This window comes from Anomaloglossus baeobatrachus, chromosome 1, assembly GCF_048569485.1.
Source record: "Anomaloglossus baeobatrachus isolate aAnoBae1 chromosome 1, aAnoBae1.hap1, whole genome shotgun sequence".
In the NCBI taxonomy this organism is placed as follows: domain Eukaryota; kingdom Metazoa; phylum Chordata; class Amphibia; order Anura; family Aromobatidae; genus Anomaloglossus; species Anomaloglossus baeobatrachus.
The window spans coordinates 530359507-530383869 of record NC_134353.1 but is presented as its reverse complement, the minus strand read 5'-3'; the positions used below and the strand labels follow the sequence as shown (position 1 = coordinate 530383869).

General features: G+C 48.0%; 1 protein-coding gene across 1 annotated transcript in view; it reads right to left on the bottom strand.

Moving 5' to 3' along the window:
- Positions 1–20502, bottom strand: part of LOC142296032 (perilipin-2-like) — a 47705-nt gene extending 27203 nt beyond the window's left edge. Inside the window, exons 1-7 of the mRNA XM_075339216.1 lie at positions 20390–20502; positions 17679–17874; positions 16435–16517; positions 16099–16351; positions 15692–15873; positions 9455–9589; positions 9091–9381 (exon numbers count right to left, since the gene is read on the bottom strand). Of these exons, the coding sequence (XP_075195331.1) occupies positions 9091–9381; positions 9455–9589; positions 15692–15873; positions 16099–16351; positions 16435–16517; positions 17679–17874; positions 20390–20467 (1218 nt within the window). The 5' untranslated portion in view covers positions 20468–20502. The remainder of the gene's footprint in view (positions 1–9090; positions 9382–9454; positions 9590–15691; positions 15874–16098; positions 16352–16434; positions 16518–17678; positions 17875–20389) is intronic.
- Positions 20503–24363: the final 3861 nt, after the last annotated feature.

Sequence of the window (24363 nt, the reverse complement as noted above, 5' to 3'; positions counted from 1 at the left end):
GTGTCACTGTTATATATGCCTAAACTTAGGTTAATTTGCCAATACTATCTGTTTATCAGCTGGTATTGGAAATTTCTCTGCCATCGAGGCATTTTTGAAATATAGGATTCGCTTTATACGGCACGGTAGTTCCTCCCCTAAACCGCTGGGCTTCATGTTTTTGACATATGTCTTTATAAAAAAAGAGTCCGGTTTTTCATGCCTGTATTCACTGCTTCTCATATGTGAAATTCGGCTGTCTTTCTAAGGCTTACAAACGAATTAATTGGTGGATATCGACTTCACTGATAAAACGGAGATCTTTAGAGATTAAATCAAGAAAAATAATATTTTCAGAGGTAAAATAATAAAATATATATTTTTATATGCATTTCCTGTAGATAGGTAAAGAAATAATTTCCTGCCATTTGTTTCTTGAATCTCTATATATATTTGTTTGAAAAAAATTTTTTTAATAAACAACTAAGACGGTGAAACACTATTGAGATAGCCAAATAATGAAACCAAAACCTGGGAATGACTTATAGCTATATAAATGAGTGTATTGTTTTGATGATGAACTACCGCATCATGTAAATTGAATCATATATAGAAAAATGTATGTCTAAATGCTTAATAGGATACTTAATGCCAAACCTTTCTTAACCTGAGGCAGCTTTTTGGATGTAATATGATCTCCTTTGTGGTGTGGTTTATGTTTGAATAAAAAATGATGGAATAAAAATATTTTGAATTTATTCTATGATATTTTCATTATTTATTAGCGTTGCTTCAATATACCCAGGTAGTTTACCTAAGGGTGCCTTTTGTGTTTTGAGATAATTGCTTCTTTGAAGGCTAAGTTGATGTTTTTTGGACCTTGTGTGTTTCTAATAATTCAACACGCACATACTAAAAAACTTTCTTTGATGCTGCTATCTTTGGATGCAGAGAAGGCTTTCGACAGAGTCTCCTGGCAGTCACTCTCACAGACACTGGAGCATTTAGGCCTGGGACCTGTCTTCTCATCCAAGATAATGGCCTTATATCATTCCCCGACTGCATACCTCAAGATTAATGGCACTCTGTCGAAACCCTTCTCCATCCGGAATGGGACCCGGCAGGGATGTCCCTTGTCACCTTTACTTTATGTTTTGGTGATGGAGCATCTGTTATCGACCATCAGGAATAACCTGGATATACAAGGTATTCGGATCGCCAAGCGGGAGCATAAATGTGCCGCGTTTGCCGATGATCTTCTTATTTACCTATGCAACCCTCTCCCTTCCCTCCCGTCACTAATGTTGGAGCTAAACCGCTTCAGCAAATGGTCCAACTTCAAAATTAATTTTGATAAATCAGAGGCCCTAAATATCTCTTTACCCCTAACACTGGTAAATGCTCTTAAACCAAATTTTCCCTTTAGATGGCCACCCCACGGCAGTATCGGATATTTGAGAATAAAGATCCCCTCCGACCCGGCTAGGCTCTTCCAATTAAATTATCAAACTTTTCTGTCAAAACTTGAGGGAGATTTGGCCTCATGGCAAAAAGGTACTCTATCGTGGTTTGGCAGGATTAGCGCTCTCAGGATGACGGCCTTGCCACGACTGTTGTACTTAATTCAGATGGTTCCGGTCTACATCCCGGCAGCATACTGGGCCAAGACACAACGCTTATTCAATTAATTTGTTTGGTCCAAGAAGCGCGCTCGCTTGAGATGCAGCGTCTTAACTAGGACCAAGAACGCGGGAGGAGCGGGTTTGCCCGATTGTAGGCGATATTACATGGCAGCCGCTTACGCAAGGGTCCTGGACCTTCTGCACTGCTCGGAGTCCAAGCTCTGGGTTGGTCTGGCGCAGGATTTATGCCCTTTATCAATACCGACCCTGCCGTGGACCTGGCCTCTCCTCACCAAACATAAAATTGAGATGTCCTATAGCACCAAACAAACATTGAAAACAATACACTCTATGCCATCACGCAACCTCATGATCCAGCCTAGAGGACCCCTTATGCCACGAACTGACAATCCAGAGTTCCTGCCGGGAGCATCGTCCAATAACTTTTTGGGCAGCACGAAACTAAACCCCCTGAGATTAAAACAGGTGGCCCCGGAGGCATCCCTCCTTCCGCTCCGGGAGATTGTAGAGAATCGCAACTTCAAACTGCGGTTCCATTTTGAATATGCCCAACTCAAACACTTCATAACCTCCCAAGACACTGTCATGTCCCTCTGTCCGCCCCAAACACCTTTTGAAAATCTTTGTAGTGGGTCTTCTGACATGCGCCATGCAATTTCAAGGGTGTACAAGTTTCTGACAAGCGCGGCAGAGACGTCCCACCCTCGCTTCTGTGCGGCATGGGAAGCAGAGCTCAATCAGACGTTCCCTTGGAATCAATGGGAGCGCTGTTTCCGTCTGACCCACAGGTCAGTGGTGGCCACCAGAATGCAAGAAACCAGCTATAAAATACTTTCTAGGTGGTACAGGGTCCCAGCATCTCTCCATGCGTGGTGTCCCGAAGTTCCTGATACGTGCTGGCGCTGTGGAGCCAAGGGGGGCACTATGTCACACATCTGGTGGTACTGCCCGAGCTTGTCGGTCTTTTGGAACAAAGTACTAGTAGCCATCCACGAGGTCACCGGGATTGCAGTCCCAAGCCGACCAGAAGCAGTTTTATTGTATATCTTTAACATATCCGAAAAGGTCTATAAAAAATCCATTTCAGGTCACCTTCTCCAGGCTGCCAAGACAGTAATTCCACGATGTTGGAAGGATCCTACCCCCCTACGCTGGACGAGTGGGTAATGGAGGTGAATGTGATTCACCGAATGGAAATTGTGATGGCCCAGTCACGTGGGCAAACCGTAGAGACAGCCACCAAATGGTTTCAGTGGGAATCATTCCTGTCAGGTAAAACATTTCTGGAGCTACTCTAACTCCCAAAAGACAGATACCCTGGCCCACTTATTCTTCAGATAATATACCACCCGTTTGACAAGTCTTGATCCAACAGACAATGTATTAGTCCTGGTCGCTGCGTCCTACTTCCTATCCTTTCACTTCTTTCTCTGACCCGCTCTTTCCTCTTTACACTTCATGACTGCCTCTTTCCTTTAGCTTTCTTCTTTGTTTTACTATTTTATATGGTTTAAAATGAGTATCCATGTAATCTTTGATATTCCATTATGAAGCCCATGATAGTTTGTTATCGTTCAGATTGTCGATGAGTGCTATTTGCTACAGCACGGTTCCGTGTTCTTCTCATGTATGTTTCTTTTTTTAAAAACTCAATAAAACTTTAAAATTGGAAAAAAAAAAAGATCACCTAATGCACTGACGCTGTGATTGGCCCAGAATTGCGCCGAGGGGTGATCTCTCAGAGTATGGAAGTGGCTATTCCCCCATAATGGGAGTTCCGCCACCACCCCTTCGAAGTGTACCGCCCTCTTGGCTTGTCGCCAGACTAATCTTGCCAACCTGAGGAGGGGTAATTGCCGTGGTGTTCTCAGTCCATCTGACTCCAGAAAACCCACTAAACAATCAGTCCCAGCCGCGTGTGCCAAGTGACTCTCAGACTTTGGCAGCTGACATCCAGGCATCCAAGTCTCTAGTGCCCTAAGCTGTCCCGCGAAGTAGTAGAGGAAGAACTCCGGTAAAGCCATCCCTCCCAGTCTTTTGGATCTTTGTAAAATGGATAACCGAAGTTTGGGTCTGGATTTCCCCCATATGAAAGAGGTAGTAAGCGAGTTCAACATTGAGAAGAAGGATTTGGGTACTGATACTGCACTATGTTGTAGTGTATAGCTAAGCTTTGGAAATAATATAATTTTGATTAAATTTATTCTGCCAACCACTGACAGGGGTAGCTTGCTCCACAAGTTATATTTAAGTTTAACGTGCTCCAGAAGTGGTGTTATACTCGTCTGCAGGTCTAGTGTATGGTCTTTCTGTATGTGTATTCCCAGGTATTTAAAGCTAGTTACCACTTGCAGAGGTGACCTACCCTCCATTGAAATTCCAGACCCATGCATTAATGGCATCAAAGCCGACTTATCCCAGTTGATGCGTAGTCCCGAAAACTCCCCAAATTTATCTATAGTGTCTATAATCACCGGTAGATTCTCTTGCACTCGATCTAAGAAGACAACCATGTCATCCGCATACAATCCTAGTTGATCTGTGCGGTCGGCTATAGTGATTCCACTGATCTGTGGATGAGAGTGGATTCTAATTGCCAAAGCTTCAATAACTAGTGCAAACAATGCTGGAGACAGAGGGCATCCCTGTCTTGTGCCCTGATTCAATGAGAAGGGTGTAGACATAGCACCATTGACTAGTATCCTGGCTGTCGGGGACCTATACAACATATGAATCCAATTACTGAATTTAGGCCCAAAGGCGAATCTCTGGAGGCAGGCAAATAAAAATGGCCATTCTACCGAGTCAAATGCCTTGGCCGCGTCCAGCGAGGCCAAGGCCCACTCGTTCTCCTGGACCAGTGTGCTATATTGCACTATGGACTGGACCCGTCTTATATTTATAGAGGTGTTTTTCCCAGGCATAAATCCGGTTTGATCTGGGTGAACTATACTCAATATGACTGAATTAAGCCAGGACGCCAGTATTTTGGTAAAGATCTTGTAATCCACGTTAACTAGGGATATAGGACGGTATGAACCGCAGTCTAGTGGGTCTTTAACCTCCTTCCTCAGCACGACTATATGTGCTTCGTACAAGGAGGCAGGTAGAGAGTCGCCAGCTGAAAAATGTTAGAAAACCTCTAAAAGAATCGGGGCCAATATGTCACAATATTTACTATAGAATTCTATTGGAAGGCCATCTGGACCTGGAGATTTCCCCCTAGCCATATCCGAGATGGCAGTAATCACTTCATCCAGTGTGATGTCCGACTCCCGTTGTGATCCACTCAAAGTGGGAAACTCCAAATCCGACAAATATGTCACGCAACTTTGAACTCCATGAGGATTTCTAGAAGTGTATAGGGTTTTATAGTATTTACAAAAGCACTCTAAAATATCTTCAGGGGATGTAGCTATTGAGCCATCCATCCTCCGTATACCCAATATTGTATTTGAAGTGTTATGTTCCCTAACCATATATGTCAATAATTTACTGGATTGATTTCCAAGCTCAAAATATGATTGTCGGGTAAAGAACAATTTGCGTTTGGACTTGGTCTCAGAGTGCTGCATATATAACCTGTATGATTGCATCCAGGCCGCCCTATTTCCATCGGTTGGGGCCGATATATATATTGCCTCTGAGTCCCTAAGTCTCCCCTCTACTATATCATCCTCAGTTTTAGTCACTCTTTTAAGATATGTTATGGTTGAAGACAAACACCCTCTAAGGTAGGCTTTAAGAGTGTCCCACACCAAGTTAATATTCCAGGGTTTAGGGTGGGCTTCCAGGAAATCCTCTATTTGGGTCAGAGTTCTATCACTTTGATCTATTAGTTTCAGCCAAAAGGGGTTTAACCTCCAAAAGGGTTTACCAACACCTTGGTTAGTCTTCATAGTAAGAATCACTGGGCTGTGATCTGATATGCCCCTGACCCCGTGTACCACCCAGGTTGCGATATTGCTCGACTCAAAAATATAATCCAGTCGGGACAGCGTACGTCTAGTAGAAGAATGACATGTATATTCTCGGGTATTAGGATGCCGGAGTCGCCAAAGGTCAATCCACCCACCTCCCTTCCCGCATTGCTGCAAATCAGTCAAGTGTGTGGCCGAATGTTGTCCCCCTCCATCCATCGGAAACCTGTCCTGTTCCTCATTCATCACAAGATTAAAATCCCCCATACATAACACATACGCATCTGGATAATTAAGGGCAAAGCTCAGTGCTTGTTTAAGAATGGAGATGCGAGCTGGCGGGGGGTTGTAAATACATAACAGCACATAATCTCTAGAGTTTATAGACGCATATATAAACACAAATCGTCCCTCCGGGTCACGCCTCACCACCTTCACTTCCCAACGGATATGTCTATGGACCAATAGAGAGACACCCCTGGAGCAGCTGGTGTGGAATGCATGTGCCGACCATTGTACCCACGGTTTGTTTACTAGTCTGGCTGTGTCCCGTGTGAGGTGAGTCTCTACCAGTACCACCAGTTGGGCCTTGACTTGCTTAATTTGGGAGAATACCTTAATACGTTTTTTGGGCGATTTAAGGCCTCTGACATTCCAGGTCATAAATATCAGCTCTGACCCCATATCACATATATCTTTTTATAGAACCAGGATCCCAGGTATAAGACGCTTTCTGCCCTGCAATTAAGTGTGGTTAACCCTCCAACAGTAATAAGCCTGTCCCTGCAAAGAAATAAAGTTAACGCAATTGCAGCTGTAAACATAAAGAACCAATATCGAACTTCAGGACGTTTCCGATAAGTCCTGTAAAACATTTCAAACATCAATGGTGATACCACCACTGAATACAGTGTCCTGGTATAGGTGGTATAAGGGTGCACAAGATAGGGCTCCCATTTAACAAGAACCAATTCCTGGCCAATTCCTCCATCACTTTCCATCACTCCATCATTTCGGCGCATGCGGTTCTCCAGATCGTCTACTTTCAGGCGCCATGCATTTGCCGATCTGGCCATTGTGGTCATTTTTGTTTTGAGTGTTACAGTTTGATCCTCCAGTTCACTCGCGTCTCGACTTCCGCTGTTCGGGCCCTCAGGGATTGCATGTCCTGACGCAGGAGGCCCACCTCTAAATGTACCTCCTCAATCTTCCCTGTGAGGGAGCTGTTGCTTGTAGAAATTGCTTGTAGAAGCTGTTCATACACCTGCCTTAGGGTTAAATCATCTTGATCCTCTGACCCATCATCCAATAGTGCCTGACCTTTTGGGGTGGCATTTCTCTTGGCTTTAGGAGCATCTGCCTGACCACCCCTTGCAAACTCCTTAAGTTTGTCAATAGCTCCACTTTGTTTAGGGAGACTCATTGATACACTGGGGATTTGCTGATTCTGCACCCCTCTTTTATCGTGCCCCCATACGTCTGAATCGGTGCCTTTACAATGTATATTTAGTAATATGTCTGTCTCCACTTCCTCACCACATCCAGAGAGCCAGAAAACAGCCACTTATATGGTGGATAATAAGAATGAAGGGAGTCACAGGGCAGCACAGCACTCAGGGTGTATTTATCAGGATGATGCAGGCCTGCGCAGTGTGGGGACTTCAATATGTGCCACTTGTTTTCATGTGTCAGGGAGAATCTGCAGGGCCTGTGTTTCAAGGCACACACTCCAGACCCTCCAGCACTCTATGGATTAAAGTCTCCTACACAGCCGCCAGCCCCTTAAAGGGCTGCTGCTCACTGACTGCCAGTTACACAGCTAAGGGATTAACTCCCTGTGCTCACCACTCCCGAGTCTTCACCTCTGCCCATAAATCTGTCACTCCTCACTGCTCTCCAGAGTCACGCTCTGCTGCTCACTGAAAACGCAGGCTGTAGGGAAGATGGCTGCTGCTCCACACTTTCCAGCCTCAGGAGATCCAGCAATACCATGCAAGAGTCAGGGAATAGCTCCAGTGGGAAATCGCCAGCCTCCACATGGTGTCTCCTGTCACAGCAGCAGGAGAGTAAGTAAATGGGTCAGGTAACCGGGTGTAAATGGCGAGGATAAGAACAGGATTATAGGAGCTCTCTTCCCATGCATCTTCTCTGGTCAGCTACATCACCCCGCCCCTAGGATGTAAGTTTTAGACATGCTATAAACTTGAATCTCCAGGGAGGACAGACATAAGGGAAATATTCCCCTTATAACAAGGCAAAGGTTAAAAGAGAATGTTACATTTTGGCACCTGATATAAGCACAGCATAATGTAGGAAAGATACTGATTTCAGTGGTTTAGGACTTACTGGACTGTTGTGTAGCTTGGATAACACTGATCAGCAGTATATCATTAGATTCCCATTTGGCATGCTGCCTTGTATTAATTATATTTACGATCTCTGTAACACTGCAGCAGAGAAACAGGTTTTATTAAAGTGACAAACCGCTCAGTAAGTGACATTAGAATTTGAGTCTCCATTATGCTGCTCTCATATAAAAGGTAGAAAACACCTGCTAACAGATTCCCTTTAAAGACAGTGACAGTTACACGCCAAGCATTATAGCTGATGATTAGAAGTCTGTCCTTACACACCTCACACCAGTGGTGAAACAGCAGGTTACAGGCTCAATGCAGAGTCTTTACAGATCCAGAGAAGGACCTGTAGACTTGAGCCTGCTGAGCTCTGCTTGCACAGCCCATGCTGGAGCTACAGACTTCTGAGTAGTATCATGCATGCCATGTGTGGGGGTTGGGTCTCAGGAACCAAGCCTCCCTCAGTCATTAAAACTATAGCTACAATCTCACTGGCTAACGTACCATATCATGAGTAACATTAAGAGCTTACACACTGCTAATACAAATAATGCCATTGTATTCAGAAGTCTCTTGCAAGTGCAAAGTTGTTTGTTTTTTTTTTAACATCTCACAAAATAATTTGATGCCCTGGTAAAGGATACACACCAAGTTGCTTCAGATGTAAGCTTTTAGAGTCTGAAATGGAGATCTCCAAGCTCCTGTATGAAGATTTCCCATTCCTCCCACCATGTTTAGATCTCTAGTCATTCGCTAGGTTTTATTACCCACAGATTGCTATAGGAGCACCATTTTAGGGAGTCAAGTCACAATGAGTGCAAGTTAAAACCAGATCTTACATTTGAGCAACTAATGTTTGTACACGACAGACAAGTCAATGCAGCATTTTATTAATACAAAAGTAGACAATATAAAGTTAGTGTACATAGTGTAACATTGATACCATATTTGTGAAGATACAAAAAACATCCAAGAGTAAGACAAAAGTCCAATGTTAGAGACAACTCCTTTCACATTTGACAATCTGAGGACCAGTAACTGGCATAGACCAAGGTGGAAGATGCAAACTAAGGCAAGTAATTTAGTGGTATTTACCCATTAGGCACTTCATTTTTAGTCCTCTTTAACTGAATCTCCCCCATCTTCTTGCTCCCCATGTTGGCTACTTGCCAGTTTGGGATAAAATGGACCTACCAGCCAATTTAGTGGAGTGTTGTTTATGAAGTAGTCCATAACATCATCCATGCCATCCTTTATTTTAGTGAACATGTCCTTAGTGGCGGTTAAGAGGCTGTCCGATATTTCTCTGAAGGAAGAAGCAGAGTGGAAGTTTTGATAGATATCTGCAGCCATGGCACTAATACTCTGAGCCTTGCTCTGAATATTTTGTGGAAGTCCTTGGACACTGGAGACCAGAGACAGACATGTGCTTTGCAGGTGATGAGTGAGACTACGGGCAATAGTCAGTGTGCGGGATTCCATTTGCTGTAATAAGAAGACGACATGTTATATTTCCAGTATACAGATGATGCCTAGCATAAGACTCGAGTGTCATTACCTCTGCACCCTCAGTTTCCCCACCAGCATCTTCTCCAGTTCCTTTCGTCCACTCCACCCACTTGCTGAACATCTTCTCTTGAGCATCATGGATCTTCTGATTTGCACCATTCATGTTTTTTCTTGCATATTCAATCTGAAAAGAAAGTTATTTATGTTCATGGAAGACAGGTGTGATTATATGCACTACATCTGGTTTTACACCAGTTTGCATTTTCCCCCTCAGGAAGTACATGTGGGTGTAAAGCCCTATTAGTACTTCATGTCAACAATAAGGGAGCTTTGCCTATGACAGGCTTTTTGTACATGCCTACAGAAAGTAGGAGAGTCCCAATTTGATGCTTTATACCTGGAGATAAGGTTAAAGCATTGTAGGCTTTACAGTCCTTTATTTCTAGAACCCGCTACTCCTGTACATTGTGGTGGCCTCTAAAATTCAAATTAGGGGCTGATCTGCAATACAACCTGTAGAAATGGTGTCTTCTGGTGGCAGGGAAAAGATTTTCTGAACATATGAATGAGTGAATCTAGGCTTGTATTGCAATGCTTCGTCCTAAATACTGCAAGATATCTAATCTGCAATGTATAGCTTTTTGGCTCAATTAAAGTTTGTCACTCCACGAAATACGTAATTACTTACAGGTAATGTGTTTTTTCTGAACCCATGACGGCACCACGAGAGAGGGAATCCGCCCTTCATGGACAGGAAACCTCCAGAATAAAAAGGGGCGGCACCTCTCCCCGCATCAGTTGATTACCGAGCATGACAGGACCTCCGAAACAAGGAACATCGTTAAAAAACATATCCCGCCACCATAACCGCCTAGTGAAGAGCAGTGAAAAGGGAAGCAAACAAGCAACCCCCAAGTGCAGGGAGGGAATGTAAGGGTGCCGTCATGGGTTCAGAAAAAACACATTACCGGTAAGTAATTACGTATTTTTCCAGCACCCATGACGGCACCACGACAGAATTACAGAGCGGAATACCTAGGGAGGGACAACAGTTTGCAGAACCCGCCTCCCAAAGGTGATGTCGGTGAACGACAAATCAAGGCGATAGTGATTAAAAAAGGTGGACGGAGAAGACCAGGTTGCCGCCTTATATATTTGCTCGATGGAGACCTCCGATCTCTCCGCCCAGGAAGATGCCATCGCTCGAGTGGAGTGTGCCTTCAAACCAGGAGGTACGTCTTCCCCCCCGGCTGCGTAGGCAACCGAGATGACATCCCTGATCCACCTTGCCAAGGTGGATTTAGAAGCCTTAAGCCCCTTTCTACAACCCTGGAAGACTACAAACAGAGACTTATCCCTCCTCCCTTCCGAGGTGACCAACAGATACCTTTGAAGACAACGCCTAACATCCAGGCAGTGCCATCCCATCTCCTCCGGAGTAGAAGGGTTGGCATAAAAAGAGGGGAGCACTATTTCCTGTGATCTATGGAAGTGGGAATGCACCTTCGGCAAATAGGCAGGGTCAGTACGTAAAACTACTCGGTCCTCAAAAAACTGGGTATACGGAGGAGAAATGGATAAGGCCTGAAGGTCACTAACCCTACGGGCAGAAGTGAGGGCGACCAGGAGAATTGTCTTAAGGGACAGATGCTTGAGAGAGATAGAATCTAATGGCTCAAATTGGGGCCGTGTTAAAGCTGAAAGGACCAAGTTAAGGTCCCAGGACGGAAGTGGTATGGTTCCCCGAGGCTTAGACCTAGCACAGGACCTAACGAACCTAGATATCCAGGGATCTCCAACCAGGGCATGGTTATACAAGGCGCTCAGTGCGGAGATTTGCACCTTAAGGGTCCTAACGGATAGACCCAGTTCCCAACCCTTCTGGAGAAATTCCAGGACAACCGGGACGGAGGGTGGTTTACTAGGATCCGCACCCGAAGAGGTCAGGAATTTCGCCCAAATACGCCCATAAATGCGAGTAGTGACAGGCTTTCTGCACTGCAGCAAGGTGGAGATCAGACCCTGAGAAAACCCCTTAGTGCCTAATAGCGACCTCTCAAGAGCCACGCCGTCAGGTGTAACCTGGTGTGCTGTGGGTGGAAGGCTGGACCCTGGGATAGGAGATCCGGTAGGTCCAGGAGAACCCACGGATCGGTGACTGACAGATGCGTCAGCCAATAAAACCAAGGCCTCTTCGGCCAAAAGGATGCTATGAGAATCACGACTGCTTGATCCTCCCGTATCTTCCTGAGTACTGCAGGGAGGAGGATGAGTGGAGGGAAGGCATATGCGAGGCGGAAGTCCCACTTGAGCAACAGCGCGTCCACCGAGTGGGGACGATCCCTTGGATCCAGGGAACAGAATCGGGGAACCTTCCTGTTGGCCCGAGTTGCAAAGAGGTCTATCTCTGGAACCCCCCACATCCCCGTTATCCTGTTGAAAACGGACTGATTTAGAGACCATTCGCCCTGGTGAAACTGGGTGCGACTGAGAAAGTCCGCCAAATCGTTCTCCTTCCCTCGGATGTGCACTGCCGACAGGGAACCCAGATGAGCCTCTGCCCGAGACATGATCCTGCTTGCGACGGACATGAGGTGCCTGGAGCGAGTACCCCCCTGGTGGTTGAGATAAGCTACCGTCTCTTGGTTGTCCGACAGAATTTTTTACATGTAGACCCCTTAACCACGGCATGAAATGACCTAACGCCTTTTCCACTGCCAGCAATTCCCTTGTATTCGAGGAATTTTGAGCTTCTTCTCCAGACCATCGTCCCTGAATGAAATGAGCATCCAGATGTGCCCCCAAACCGTAGAGACTGGCTTCGGTGGTTACCACCACGGGCTCTGGTGCTCTCCAAGGCACCCCTCTGCCCAAGTGGACCGGATCTAGCCACCAATAGAGGGACTGCAATGTGCGATGTTTGAGAATGATGAGTCTGTCCAGATGGTCCCCGTGAGCCGTCTGATGCTGTAAGATATTCCACTGTAGGACCCTGGTGTGTGCCTGAGCCCATCTGACGGCCAGGATGGCCGCAGTCAGGGAGCCCAGGAGGGACATCGCACCCCGGAGAGACAGACGCCGGTGCCTCAGAGTCCGGTCTGGGTCCGAAGGGCTTCCACTTTGGAAGGAGGCAACCGACAAAGTTGAGTGTTGGAGTCCCAAGTGAGTCCCAGAAACAGCTGAACCTTTAATGGAATTAATCTGGACTTTTCCTTGTTGATCAACCAGCCCAACTCCCGCAGGGAAGCTTGCACCTGCCGGAGAAGGGCCGCACAATGGAGAGCTGAGGCGCCCACAATCAAGAAGTCGTCCAGATAAGGAATCAGAAGGACCTCTCTCTGACGCAGATATGCCGACATTTCTGCTATTATCTCTGTAAAAATCCTCGGGGTGATGGCCAGACCGAAGGGGAGGGCTTTGTATTGGAAATGGCAGACCCGACCGTCCATGTGGAGGGCTATCCTGAGGAAGCATTGGAAGAGAGTGGATTGGGACATGATAATATGCATCGCGTAAGTCTATGACAGCCAAGTTACAGTGGGGATACAGATATTTCACTATGGACCGCACGGACTCCATCTTGAAGCTGTCGATGTGAAGGAATCGGTTGAGGGCTCTCAGGTTGATTGTGCGATAGGAACCGTCGGGCTTCCCTACCAGAAAGAGGGTGGAATAGAACCCTTCTCCCTGTTCCCTTGTGGGAACTTCCACTAGAACCCTCTTGAAGAGGAGGTGACGGACCTCTGCTTCCAACGCCAGCTGTTCCGCCGGAGAACGATGCAGAGGGGTAACCACGAACCGGGGAGGAGGAGGCCGAAGGAAGGGGAGCAGGAGGCCGGAGCGTATAAGGGCCAGTATCCATGCACTGGAGGAAATCCTTTCCCAAGCCGGAAGGAACTGAGAGAGCCTCCCTCCGACCTGGGAAAGCGAGTCATTTGGACGACTTATTCTGATCTTTTGAGGGGCCCTTGAACATGAACCCCTTTCCCTTAGTCTATCGGACCAGGTATTCCGATCCCGTGGTCGGGTGGAGCGGCAAACTGGCTTCCTCCGAAAGGACCGCCGTGAAGAAGGTAACGATGGAAAGGGAAAGCCGCCCTTCTTGTCGCTAGCTTTTTCCAGGATGTCATCCAGTACCGGCCCGAACAGAAATTCACCTTGACAAGGGATATTGCAGAGTTTAGACTTAGTTTGCAGATCCCCCGGCCAGCATTTCAGCCAGAGAGCCCTTCTAGCCGCATTGGAGAGGGATGCTGACTTGGCAGCCAACTTAGTGGAGTCCGCCGAGGCGTCCGCAAGAAAGGCCGCCGCCCCCCGCAACTTAGAGGGAGGATGCAATCTCCTCCTTAGGTGCTCGGGATCTAAACTGGTCTTCCAGTTAGTCAATCCATATAGTCAGGGATCTAGCCGTACAGGTAGCCGCAATGGCGGGTCTTAGTCCTCCGGCAGCAGCTTCCCAGGTATTCTTTAGGAAGTGATCAGCTTTCTTATCTAATGGGTCTTTCAGGGAGCCCATGTCCTCAAATGGCAAGGCAAACTTTTTGGATGCCTTAGCGACAGCCACATCCAATTTTGGCGCCTTATCCCATGTGGAGCAGGAGGCCTCCTCAAACGGATATTTTCTCTTAAAGGTGCCAGGAATGGAATGCTTCTTATCAGGTCTCTTCCATTCCCGGGCAATTAAGGCTTGTATCTTATCCACCACCGGGAAGGAGCATCGTTTCTTCTGCTCCATGCCCCCGAACATCCTATCCTGGATAGATTTTTCAGGTTTCTCATCCGTGAGGCCCATGGTGGTCCTCACCGCCTTAACTAACTTCTTCATATTATCTAGTGGGAAGCACTGGCGACCCCCTGAGTCACTATCAGAGGAGGAGCGGGAAGTAGAGCCAGAGGAATCACATTCCCCATCCGACCTATCAGAGTTCTCGTGGGTAGGCGAAAGGGCTCGAGAACCCCCAGCACTTTGTGCTCCAGACAGGGATCGGAGGGAGTCCCTGACTTCTTCCCATATGAGGGACCGGAGGTCGGAAGCAAATCCTGGATGTTCCTCCGACAAAGTTTGCTGAATGCAGCCTTTGCACAATCTTAGTCCAAGAACCAGAAAGTTCTTTACAGCACAAGGCGCATTCCTTCTGTCTGGATTTAGATAAACACTTCTTAGGTTTACTGCGATCCTATAAAAAAAAAAAAACTAAAAAAAAAACAAAAAAACACGACAATATGACCGCCATTAAAAGCGGAACATCTGAGGTGCACTCACCCACCGATGCCCAGAGGCTATACCGGTTCAGCAGGGCCCTCATCTGACTTCCTTCCTCTAGAAGGCCGTCTTCTGTCAGGAGAGTCAGGGTCCTTCCGCTTGGAGGACCGATCATCAGTCCCCCCCACGCTTGACCCCTGAGCCGGTGACACTGTCATCCTTGCCACCCTTCTGCTGCCGCTTCAGGGAGGCAGTATCATGATCAGAGGGAGGTTTTGGAGAGGAGGGAGGCGAAGGAGACGCTGCTGACTGCTTGTCCGTCATGGTAACAGAGCACAGGCACCATAGAGAGGATTGCCGCTCTAAATTTCAAAGACAGTCTGGCGACTCCGCCCCCACTTCCGGTGGATGTCCCATCCGGCTCCACAGGCCACCCGTCCAATAGGAAAAAACGCGCGCCTGCGCACAGCCCGGACATCTCCTTTCCACCCACAACATGGCGCTCCTCCTGGAAGCGCCACATAATCAGCTGCCACGAGGACACCCCGCAGGGATCGCAGCAGCCGTCCCCCTCATCTCGGCCTGGTGCCGGCACGCGCAGACAAGGGGGGGGGGGGGGGGGGGGGGGGGGAGGATTATGGGAAGGAGCCCGTGCGCAGACATAACCCCCGTGGATACGCTGCGACAGGAGAGCCCTGCGGACAGGTCCCTTGGAAGATCCACTTACCCGCCCCGCAGGCTCCTGGCGCTCCAATCGGGCGCGCTGTACGCACTCCGGACCCCCATGGGTCTGTTGCGGCAGCTCCACAGCACCTCGGCCAACCGCAGCAGGACCCATGCCGCTGCCAGAGCCGGCCGACCGGGCGCCGGACTTGAATCTTTGGCCCATCAGGACCTTCTTGGATCTATTGGATCTCTGGAGGCTCCCTGTTCAAGGACAGGAAACCAACTGATGCGGGGAGAGGTGCTGCCCCTTTTTATTCTGGAGGTTTCCTGTCCTTGAAGGGCGGATCCCCTCTCTCGTGGTGCCGTCATGGGTGCTGGAAAAAGTTAGTGACGATGTTTACAAGTACATGTACTAACCAGGTCAAGTGTGTTCTGGAGCTGAGCAATGGCTTCCTGACTCCTGCATTTGGCATCCTTCATCCTAGTCAGGGCCTGTTGGTAGACACGCTTGCGGGCCTTTGTAGAGAGGGATCCCAAGCGCACATAGTAGCCAGGCTTATCTTGGGACACAAAGCCTTCTGTTTCAGTTGCTTCCTTGGCTATAATAAGAGAACTTTGTTATGCTCATATTTAACAGCTTGGATACACTTTGTGGAGTCAGCAATATAAACCTTGTGGTTTACTACTTGTCAGGACACCCTTAGCTTCTTCAGCAGAGTTGAACTATAATGCAGTTGCTTAAAGTAAGCCAGGTGAGCTAGTATTTTGGCTACGCCAGCAAATGCGGCTTATTCTGTGCATACAAGTTAAGCAGTTTGGCTTACCAAGTTCTTCATCTGTTGGTGGCAGGAATTGTTCCAGAAGACATTCAGACCTAGTTAGTGCAGAGTCCACACGGTCGCTCATGATCTTCACTACACAGCTTCCAAGAACAGTATTAATGCCGCCATTTACAACAGCCTTAGTCATCTCCACACTGTCCTGCACAGCTCCCTTGGTTTTATCCACTACTCCTGTGATACTATGGATAACAGCATCTCTGGCACCAACAACTGCTTCTGAGGCATTAGCCACAACCTAAAAATATACAAGATGGGACCTCTGTAATCTGACAGTAGGTGAAGGGAAATTTAAGGCTCTGCATGATTTTATCTGCTTACCTTTTCAGGAGGCTGATACAGAATAGGCAACCTTTCCTCAATCTTGTCCAGTCCAATACAGCCAATGTTGTTTGCCAGAGCAACTGAGGAAATTAGATTTAATACAACAGTCATTGTATATAAAAGCTAGCAAAGCTCTTGTGGGAAATACTAGGTATATGGTGATTTGGCCTACTTGCCACACTAGGAGAAAATTACTGACATGTCTAGAATGGCACACCTCTATGCACTAATGCCACCTAGTTATACACATCTCCTGATATTACTACAAAATACCTGGGATTGTATTGTCCCATGTCATCCCTCTGAAACTCAACCACAACTCCCATGATTGCTGTTTTGGCAGGGGGGTGGTGGTCTATATTGCAACCATCCTTACTATATTTCCAATCATGTTTACCTGCATCTTAAACACCATCTCTGGAATCTCACTTTCTCAGCTCTGAAACTGCAAAAACCTGTTGACCTCAGTCATCTGGACTACTGGGACTCTGAGAACCCCCTCCACTTGCTCCCTCTTAATCCAACCTGAATGTATAGGCCAGAGTCATTTTTGTGTTGCTACTTAAATGATATCTCCACCTTATGCCTCTCATTTGCTACAGGACTACGCACCTACAGTTGTGCCCCATCCTATATCTCCTCCATATCACCCTACCTGTGCTCTGTAGATGATCCAAGACTAAAACTCCATTTAAGTGCGCTTTAACCACCTCATCTTTAGACAGGCCTTTCACCTCAAACACGGTTTCCTCTTAGATTAATAAAGACCAGATTGTGAGATCTCTCCACATCCTCCATGCACTCAATACTAGTTTATAACTGGATCATGCAGCTTCATTGAAATGCCTTATTGTGGCTAGACCGTACCTCACAAGAACCTACCTATTGTGTCCCCCCCTCCCCCATTTCCTTATAGATTGCAAGTTTGAGCAGAATCCTCACTCATGTAACTATTGAAAGCTGTTTTGTCTGTACATGGCCAACTTATTGTAAAGCACTGCAGAATAATAGCACCAAATAAAATTAAACCTGCATATGCTAACAGTGGAGCAATAGCTTTTCAGGTTTATTTATACCATGAAGCCACAAAATTGAAAGTGAGGAAGGCTTGGATAAAGCAGATTATAAAAGGTTTAATAAATCCATATGGTATAGATTTTAGTCCCAAATACTGTATATACACATTAGGGGTTTACCCAATCCCACCAAGTAAAAAACCACCATCAAGACGCTAAACCTACTTTGAGGCTCAAGTTTCTGCAGGATTGGCATGGCGCTGGTGATGGCCACCGAAGTGATGCTCTTCACACTTTTCTCTGCGATGTCACATACAGATTTCAGGTAGTGATGGTTGTCTTTAGTGGTCACATAGGTGGAGGACACCATGTCATATGTAGAGCTCACAAATGGGAGGTTTATCAGCCTTACCACCACATTCTAGGGATGGAACATGGGAGAATAAAAGAAAAAACACAAACAGACTGGTCATGTAAAACAAACATTTACTAGCAATTGTACTTTGAGAAAATTCAGAATTGCTCATTTTCAACCTTTGCCACAACACAAAATGGTTCATGGCAGAAAATATAAAAAAAAAATGTTCCTGTGCTGAGAGCCTTACAAATGTATGCCTGCCATGTACTGTGTATGACCCTGTGCGTACTAGAAAATGGACCTTTATCCTCTGAAAGATTACTGCACCTGTGGCAAAAAACTGAAGCAAGCCGCACCCAAAAACCGCATGTGGTTTTACCCGGAATGTCCCTGCGTTATTTTGATAGCACGGGGAGATGCTCTCCTGTCCCTGCTCTGTCCGTGGTGCTGAAGTCTCCAGCGATGCTTGTCCCATGTGGCTGTCTTTGGCGCTCTGCTACTTATCACCCGACCCAGCTGAGCATAACTGTATAGACATGAGCCAGTCTGGAAGCAGGAGACCAGCATCCAGAGGCAGCCTCGCTTGAGAAGGAGAGTACAAGATCAGCAGTGACTTCAGTCAGCTGATGTGCAGTGACAGCTGGAGTCCTGCACCTGTCAGCGCAAAGCGCATGAGTGAAGCGACAGCTGATCTCACGCGGCTCACTTCACTTGCAGCCTGACCCTCACAGTGAGCAGTCACGGTCTATGGCGCTCTGTGAGTGTCAGGTGTAGCAGAGCTGGAGGAGTCATGGGACCTTGTGTGGATTACGTTGGACCCGGAGGGCTGTTATTGGTGGGGTTAATAAAGAGGTCAAAGAGGGGGCTTTATTGTCTTTTCACATAAAGGATTTTTTCATGCACAGCGTTGACCTCACCAGCACCATGCTAGTACCCACCCATAATCTTGTGCCTGCACATTTAGCTCACCGGCACGAGCAGCTATGTTTTCTGCTCTGGCCGCAATATGGCAAAGCAAGCTGCACGAGCAGATCTAACTGCACAGGCACAAGATATGAAAATGTGACGAGGAGGAAGACTGAGGGAGTCATCCCATCAAAGAAGGACGACAATCAGCAGGGTCAGGGCCAAGGTGCACCTTCATAGAATGCAGCCCAGGAGCTGCAGAAGGTGATTCTTTTAGTTTAAAGGGAACCTGTAAACACTTTTTGGCATATAAGCTACGGCCACCACCACCAGGCTCTTATATACAGCATGTTAGAATGCTGAATATAAGAGCCCAGGCCACTGTGAAAACAAAAACACTTTATAATACTCAGTCATACGGTGGGCCATATGGGCGTCTCCGTTCCCCGGTGCCACCTCTTTCGGCCATCTTTGTCCCCTGTCTGAAGCCTGTGTGCATGACGCGTCTACATCATAGACACTCACCGATCCTGTGCAGGTGCACTAAAGTACTTTGATCTGCCCTGCTCAGGACCTGAATGCCGGCGAGTGTGGATGATGGACAAAGATGGCTGAAAGAGGCAGCCCCGGTACTGGAGAAGCCCGTATGGCTCACCACACGACTGTTAGGAAAGTAGTGTTTTTTTATGTTGTCACAGCGGCCTGAGCCTTTATATATACAGCATGTTAGAATGCTGTATGCAAGTCCGGTGGTGGTGGCCGCAGCTTATACACCAAAAAAGTGGTGACAGGTTCCCTTTAATAAAGCTCCTACTATTACAATAGGTGGCCTGGACAGCACTATATGAGTGTACACCACATGGATAAGTATTGTAGTTTACAAGGACATTCAGGGATGGCTGCAACCTGCACAAGTGTAAAGAGTGCACAATGTAACTACAGTCTTCACTTATGCAGTAAGAAGAAAAACCCATGGACACTGGCTTTGTAAAATAGGGTCTCCATCCCAGTGGGATGTACTTCTAGTGCTGGGCAGTCCACCTGGTCTGGTAGTATGGGCACCAACAATAGGCTGTAAGCCAGACACTGCACCCGTGTGTGGCAGGCCCAATTCTAATACCCAGCAGCAATGCCCTCCAAGATCTGCTAGGTTGTGAGGGGCCTGTCATCTGTATGTTGCACCAGAGTTGACTATGCCCTTTATCATGGGGGTCTGCAGCACCCTACAGTGGTTTAGCTTACTGATCTGTATTTACAGTTACAGCTGCCTTTTCCCTCTGCTAGTTTTGAGATATGGTCAGTGAGTTTCCATTAGCTGCATAGATGTATAATGGACAATTTATATACACACACTTCTGTAGAGCCCATTACATCTCCAAAACCAGCCATAAAGTCAGTCACTGAAAGCAAACCGCACTGAAAGCTACATATCTGCAACATCCCCTGCCAGAAGTGGCCACTCCAACAGATCCTGTGCACCCGGGACAAGCACCAGCAGATGGCAGATACCAGAGAGCCAGTGCCTCGCACAGTGCATATACCAGGGAGACTGAGGAGCCACCTACTGCTGCACTAATAGTGAGGGGCTCAGACCCCACAGTAAGGGGCAGAGTATAAGCTCCACTACATCTGCCCCCTCCATGCCCAATATATACCAGGGTGGAAACATTACCTGCTGCTGCTGCTGCTGTTCCACTGTCTCAGCCATGTTGCTAGGAAAATACCTACAAAAAGTAAAGCACACGGTCATCGCCGAGAAAGAGCAAACACCACCAGAGATCTCTCCTCTAATCCCAGCACGGGCTGAAGCCGCCACCCACCTGCTCACTACAGCCACTGCCTGCCAGAGAGGAATGAGTCAATGAGCGCTCCTCGGGCGTCTGCGCTCTTATAGGCGGATAACCACGCCCACCTGACTATGCGCGGTCTCCGGAGGCTCCCTGCAGTCAGCTGACTGGTGACGTCACAGTCTGCTCTCCTGACTGAGGGCGGCTGTGCGCGGCGTGCAGGGGTCACGGTGTGACTGACAGTTGTGTGGTGAGGCCGGTAACGGGGGCGTGTTATGTGCTGGAGGAGCCTGTACACACGGCAGTTATTGTGGGGATAGTGGGAGTGGGGTCTGGTGTAATGTATGTATCACTTCTCCCTGCACACAGGACATTAGAGCCCATACACACGGCAGTTATTGTGGGGATAGTGGGAGTGGGCTCTGGTGTAATGTATGTATCACTTCTCCCTGCACACAGGGCATTAGAGCCCATACACAGGGCAGTTATTGTGGGGATAATGGGAGGGGGGTCTGGTGTAATGTATGTATCACTTCTCCCTGCACACAGGACATTAGAGCCCATACACATGGCAGTTATTGTGGGGATAATGGGAGTGGGGTCTGGTGTAATGTATGTATCACTTCTCCCTGCACACAGGACATTAGAGCCCATACACAGGGCAGTTATTGTGTGGATAATGGGAGTGGGGTCTGGTGTAATGTATGTATCACTGCTCCCTGCACACAGGACATTAGAGCCCATACACACGGCAGTTATTGTGGGGATAGTGGGAGTGGGGTCTGGTGTAATGTATGTATCACTTCTCCCTGCACACAGGGCATTAGAGCCCATACACAGGGCAGTTATTGTGTGGATAATGGGAGTGGGGTCTGGTGTAATGTATGTATCACTGCTCCCTGCACACAGGACATTAGAGCCCATACACACGGCAGTTATTGTGGGGATAGTGGGAGTGGGGTCTGGTGTAATGTATGTATCACTTCTCCCTGCACACAGGGCATTAGAGCCCATACACAGGGCAGTTATTGTGGGGATAGTGGGAGTGGGGTCTGGTGTAATGTATGTATCACTTCTCCCTGCACACAGGGCATTAGAGCCCATACACAGGGCAGTTATTGTTCCCCACAGTGGGGATAATGGGAGTGGGGTCTGGTGTAATGTATGTATCACTTCTCCCTGCACACAGGGCATTAGAGCTCCATACACAGGGCAGTTATTGTGTGGATAATGGGAGTGGGGTCTGGTGTAATGTATGTATCACTTCTCCCTGCACACAGGGCATTAGAGCCCATACACAGGGCAGTTATTGTGGGGAGAATGGGAGTGGGCTCTGGTGTAATGTATGTATCACTTCTCCCTGCACACAGGACATTAGAGCCCCATACACAGGGCAGTTATTGTGGGGAGAATGGGAGTGGGGTCTGGTGTAATGTATGTATCACTTCTCCCTGCACACAGGGCATTAGAGCCCCATACACAGGGCAGTTATTGTGGGGATAATGGGAGTGGGGTCTGGTGTAATGTATGTATCACTTCTCCCTGCACACAGGGCATTAGAGCCCCATACACAGGGCAGTTATTGTTCCCACAGTGGGGATAATGGTGGGCTCTGGTGTAATGTATGTATCACTTCTCCCTGCACACAGGGCATTAGAGCCCCATACACAGGGCAGTTATTGTTCCCACAGTGGGGATAATGGTGGGCTCTGGTGTAATGTATGTATCACTTCTCCCTGCACACAGGGCATTAGAGCCCCATACACAGGGCAGTTATTGTCCCCACAGTGGGGATAATGGTGGGCTCTGGTGTAATGTATGTATCACTTCTCCCTGCACACAGGGCATTAGAGCCCCATACACAGGGCAGTTATTGTGGGGATAATGGGAGTGGGGTCTGGTGTAATGTATGTATCACTTCTCCCTGCACACAGGGCATTAGAGCCCCATACACAGGGCAGTTATTGTTCCCACAGTGGGGATAATGGTGGGCTCTGGTGTAATGTATGTATCACTTCTCCCTGCACACAGGGCATTAGAGCCCCATACACAGGGCAGTTATTGTTCCCACAGTGGGGATAATGGTGGGCTCTGGTGTAATGTATGTATCACTTCTCCCTGCACACAGGGCATTAGAGCCCCATACACAGGGCAGTTATTGTCCCCACAGTGGGGATAATGGTGGGCTCTGGTGTAATGTATGTATCACTTCTCCCTGCACACAGGGCATTAGAGCCCCATACACATGGCAGTTATTGTGGGGATAATGGGAGTGGGGTCTGGTGTAATGTATGTGTACCGCCCCCGTGCCAGCAGCCGGGCCGCTGCCGCTGCTCGGATCCAGATCCACGGTTGCTCTAGGGGTCTCCGTACCCGAGTGTAGCGCAACCACATTAAAAGAAGGGGGGAGCTATGTACAGGGGTTTTTTGGAAAGTTTGTGACGCCACCCACGGTGCGTGATAATGTGAGGGACCACCGCTGCTGCTGGGGAGCCCGGTGACGATGGTGTGGCAGCCTAATGTTTAACCCCTCCGTGGGTAGGGGGTTTGTGTCCCGGGGCCCGTTGATGATGGATGGTGTTTGGGTGCCGTTGTGGGATAGGTACAGGGGTTTTCAATGTACTCAATCAGTCCCAAATTAACCACACCGACAGCTTGTAAACCAAGGTTCTGAGCACCACTGTAGCCAGCGGAGAGCATGCCTGGGTCCATGCCCTTGGTGTTGTTGTTGGTCTGTGGCCCTATCCCTGGCATCTTAGTCTCCATTGGACCCGTTGGTATGAAACTCTCCGGGTCCCGCTCACCCGTATGGCTAACGGAGTGAGCTTGCTCTCAGGGTTCACGCGTAGGATTTCTTTGGACTGCAGTGGGAAAGTCCTATCCCATCAGTGCACTAGTACCCCGATTTTGGAGCTGGTTGGGGATGACACTTGTAGTCTTTACCCCCATCGGGTAAATTACTGGAACACGTGAAGCTTCTTTCCGGCCTGGGGCCCACGTACCCCGTCATGCCCTGGCCCCTGCTTGGTGATAGCTCAAGGCCGCCGGCTGCCCTCCTCAGCAGTCCGTGCCCCTTAACATTCTCCCCTGAGACCGGGTTCCAGCTCCTACCAGGCCCTGACCAACGTCTGCCACCTAGTATACAGGAGCTCTCCTCCGTGGCCTCTCCTCACGAGAGCCACTTCACCTCCTCTCTCCTTCACTCTCAACTGTCACTGTCCTCACTTTCTCCTCACCAACCCCCCATGTGGGCGGCCCTATTCCCTTCAGGCCCCTCAATGGTGTGTCTGTTAGGTTCATGTGGGAAAGTGTTCCTAGGATTTTGATTGGCCAAGCTGTTTGCACCACCAAAGGATCAGGATCCGTAACCAAGGAGGGTGGATACTGTGCAGAAGGGCAGATTGCACAATACCCTGTGATGACCTGATAGGCCAGGGCGTCACATATGTATCACTTCTCCCTGCACACAGGGCATTAGAGCCCCATACACACGGCAGTTATTGTTCCCCACAGTGGAGATAATGGGAGTGGGTTCTGGTGTAATGTATGTATCACTTCTCCCTGCACACAGGGCATTAGAGCTCCATACACACGGCAGTTAGGCTATGTGCCCACGCTGCGGATTTACCGCGGATTTTGCCGCGGATTTGCCGCGGATTTCCCAAAAATCTGCAGCAGCGGCACTTCTAAGCCATTTCAATGGCATTTTGGAAATGCAGTGTCCATGCTGCGGATTTTTCCGCTGCGGATTTGCCGCGGATTTTGATCCGGAAAAATCTGCAGCATGTCAATTGTTTGTTGCAGATTTGGTGCGGATTTTGGGTATAGAATGGGAAAAAAAAAAAAAATCCGCATCAAA